At 51.5% G+C, this 1336-nt stretch overlaps 1 protein-coding gene across 1 annotated transcript in view; it reads left to right on the top strand.

The window, feature by feature from the left end:
• Positions 1–641: 641 nt before the first annotated feature.
• The window catches only part of LOC311248364 (rabphilin-3A-like), a gene marked incomplete at both ends in the record, with an annotated part of 2686 nt that continues 1991 nt past the window's right edge, over positions 642–1336 (top strand). The window contains 2 exons of the mRNA XM_084339257.1: positions 642–772; positions 935–1061. Of these exons, the coding sequence (XP_084195383.1) occupies positions 642–772; positions 935–1061 (258 nt within the window). The remainder of the gene's footprint in view (positions 773–934; positions 1062–1336) is intronic.

Genomic DNA, 1336 nt, shown 5'->3' with positions numbered 1-1336 from the left:
GGGAAATGTGGGATTTCCACACAGATTTCCAGTCTTTACCTCTGAGTTGGTGAATATGCTGCACAGGTCTTCAATAAATATGTATAATCACAGTTTTCCTACATTTACTGTACCTTATCTACTGCACTGTGTGTGTGTGTGTGTGTGTGTGTGTGTGTGTGTGTGTGTGTGTGTGTGTGTGTGTGTGTGTGTGTGTGTGTGTGTGTGTGTGTGTGTGTGTGTGTGTGTGTGTGTGTGTGCGTGCGTGCGTGCGTGCATGCGTGTGTGTGTGTGTGCGTGCGTGCGTGCGTGCGCCTTTGCGTGATCGCTTCCTCAGTATTCCAATGTATTCTCCTGAGCCGATGACACGCGCTACGTAAAGGTTGTGGCACCGTTCTCCAGCCTCTCTGTGACTTTGGTCAGGGTTAAGTTAAGGTTATGGTTATAGTCGCGGTTCGTCGCGCACTCACCGATTCACAGGAAATCCAACTAAAGGTCGGCGCCCAGGAGAATAGCCTCCGCACAATTTCCCAAGCCGCGATGCCCCTATTCATCACCCGCGCACTCCAGCAACAACAGCACAGCGTTCCGAAGCACCTATAAAGTGCTTGTCCTATTTCTCCACATACGGATTCTCATAATTTGTTCACAGCGCAGCGGAGATGTGTTCAGGCCAGGGCGCGCGGGGGGGGGAGATTGGAGGCTCCGGTAGCCAGTGGGTCATCCTCCTCCAGACGGACAGCTCAGTGGATACAGCAGCGATGGAACCCAATCTGCGGCTTAAGAGATCTGAGTCGGCGGATAGACGTGGCTCAAGTCTAAGAGCCGCCTCACGCTGCTGCTCACTTTTGCGTGTGGATGAGAGTCTGTCTCTTCACTTATACTCACCTGCTTCTCTTCCTTGTGTGCGTGTGCGTGTGTGTGTGTGTGTGTGTGTGTGTGTGTGTGTGTGTAGGCTGTGTGTGTGTGATATGGACAGACTTGGCCGCAATGAGTTCATTGGAGAAGTGAGAGTGGCTCTGAAAAAACTGAAGGAGGGGGAGAACAAAAAATACCACATGGGCCTGGAGAGAATTGCACAGGTATATAGATAGTGTGCGTGCGCGCTGTGTGTGTGTGTGTGTGTGTGTGTGTGTGTGTGTGTGTGTGTGTGTGTGTGTGTGTGTGTGTGTGTGTGTGTGTGTGTGTGTGTGTATGTGTGTATGTGTGTCTGTGGGGGGGGGGGTGCACCTATAGTATCACCTGCATGCAGCATGTGTGTGTGTGTGAACAGATGTGTTCCATTCCAATAGCATGTCAGCCCACGGGCAGCACTGCATCAATTTCCGAACCGTACCGTGTTGTGCAATAGATATCC

Source organism: Notolepis coatsorum, assembly GCF_963971535.1.
Source record: "Notolepis coatsorum genome assembly, contig: SCAFFOLD_1103, whole genome shotgun sequence".
NCBI lineage: Eukaryota > Metazoa > Chordata > Actinopteri > Aulopiformes > Paralepididae > Notolepis > Notolepis coatsorum.
This window is presented reverse-complemented; position numbering and strand designations above follow the sequence as displayed.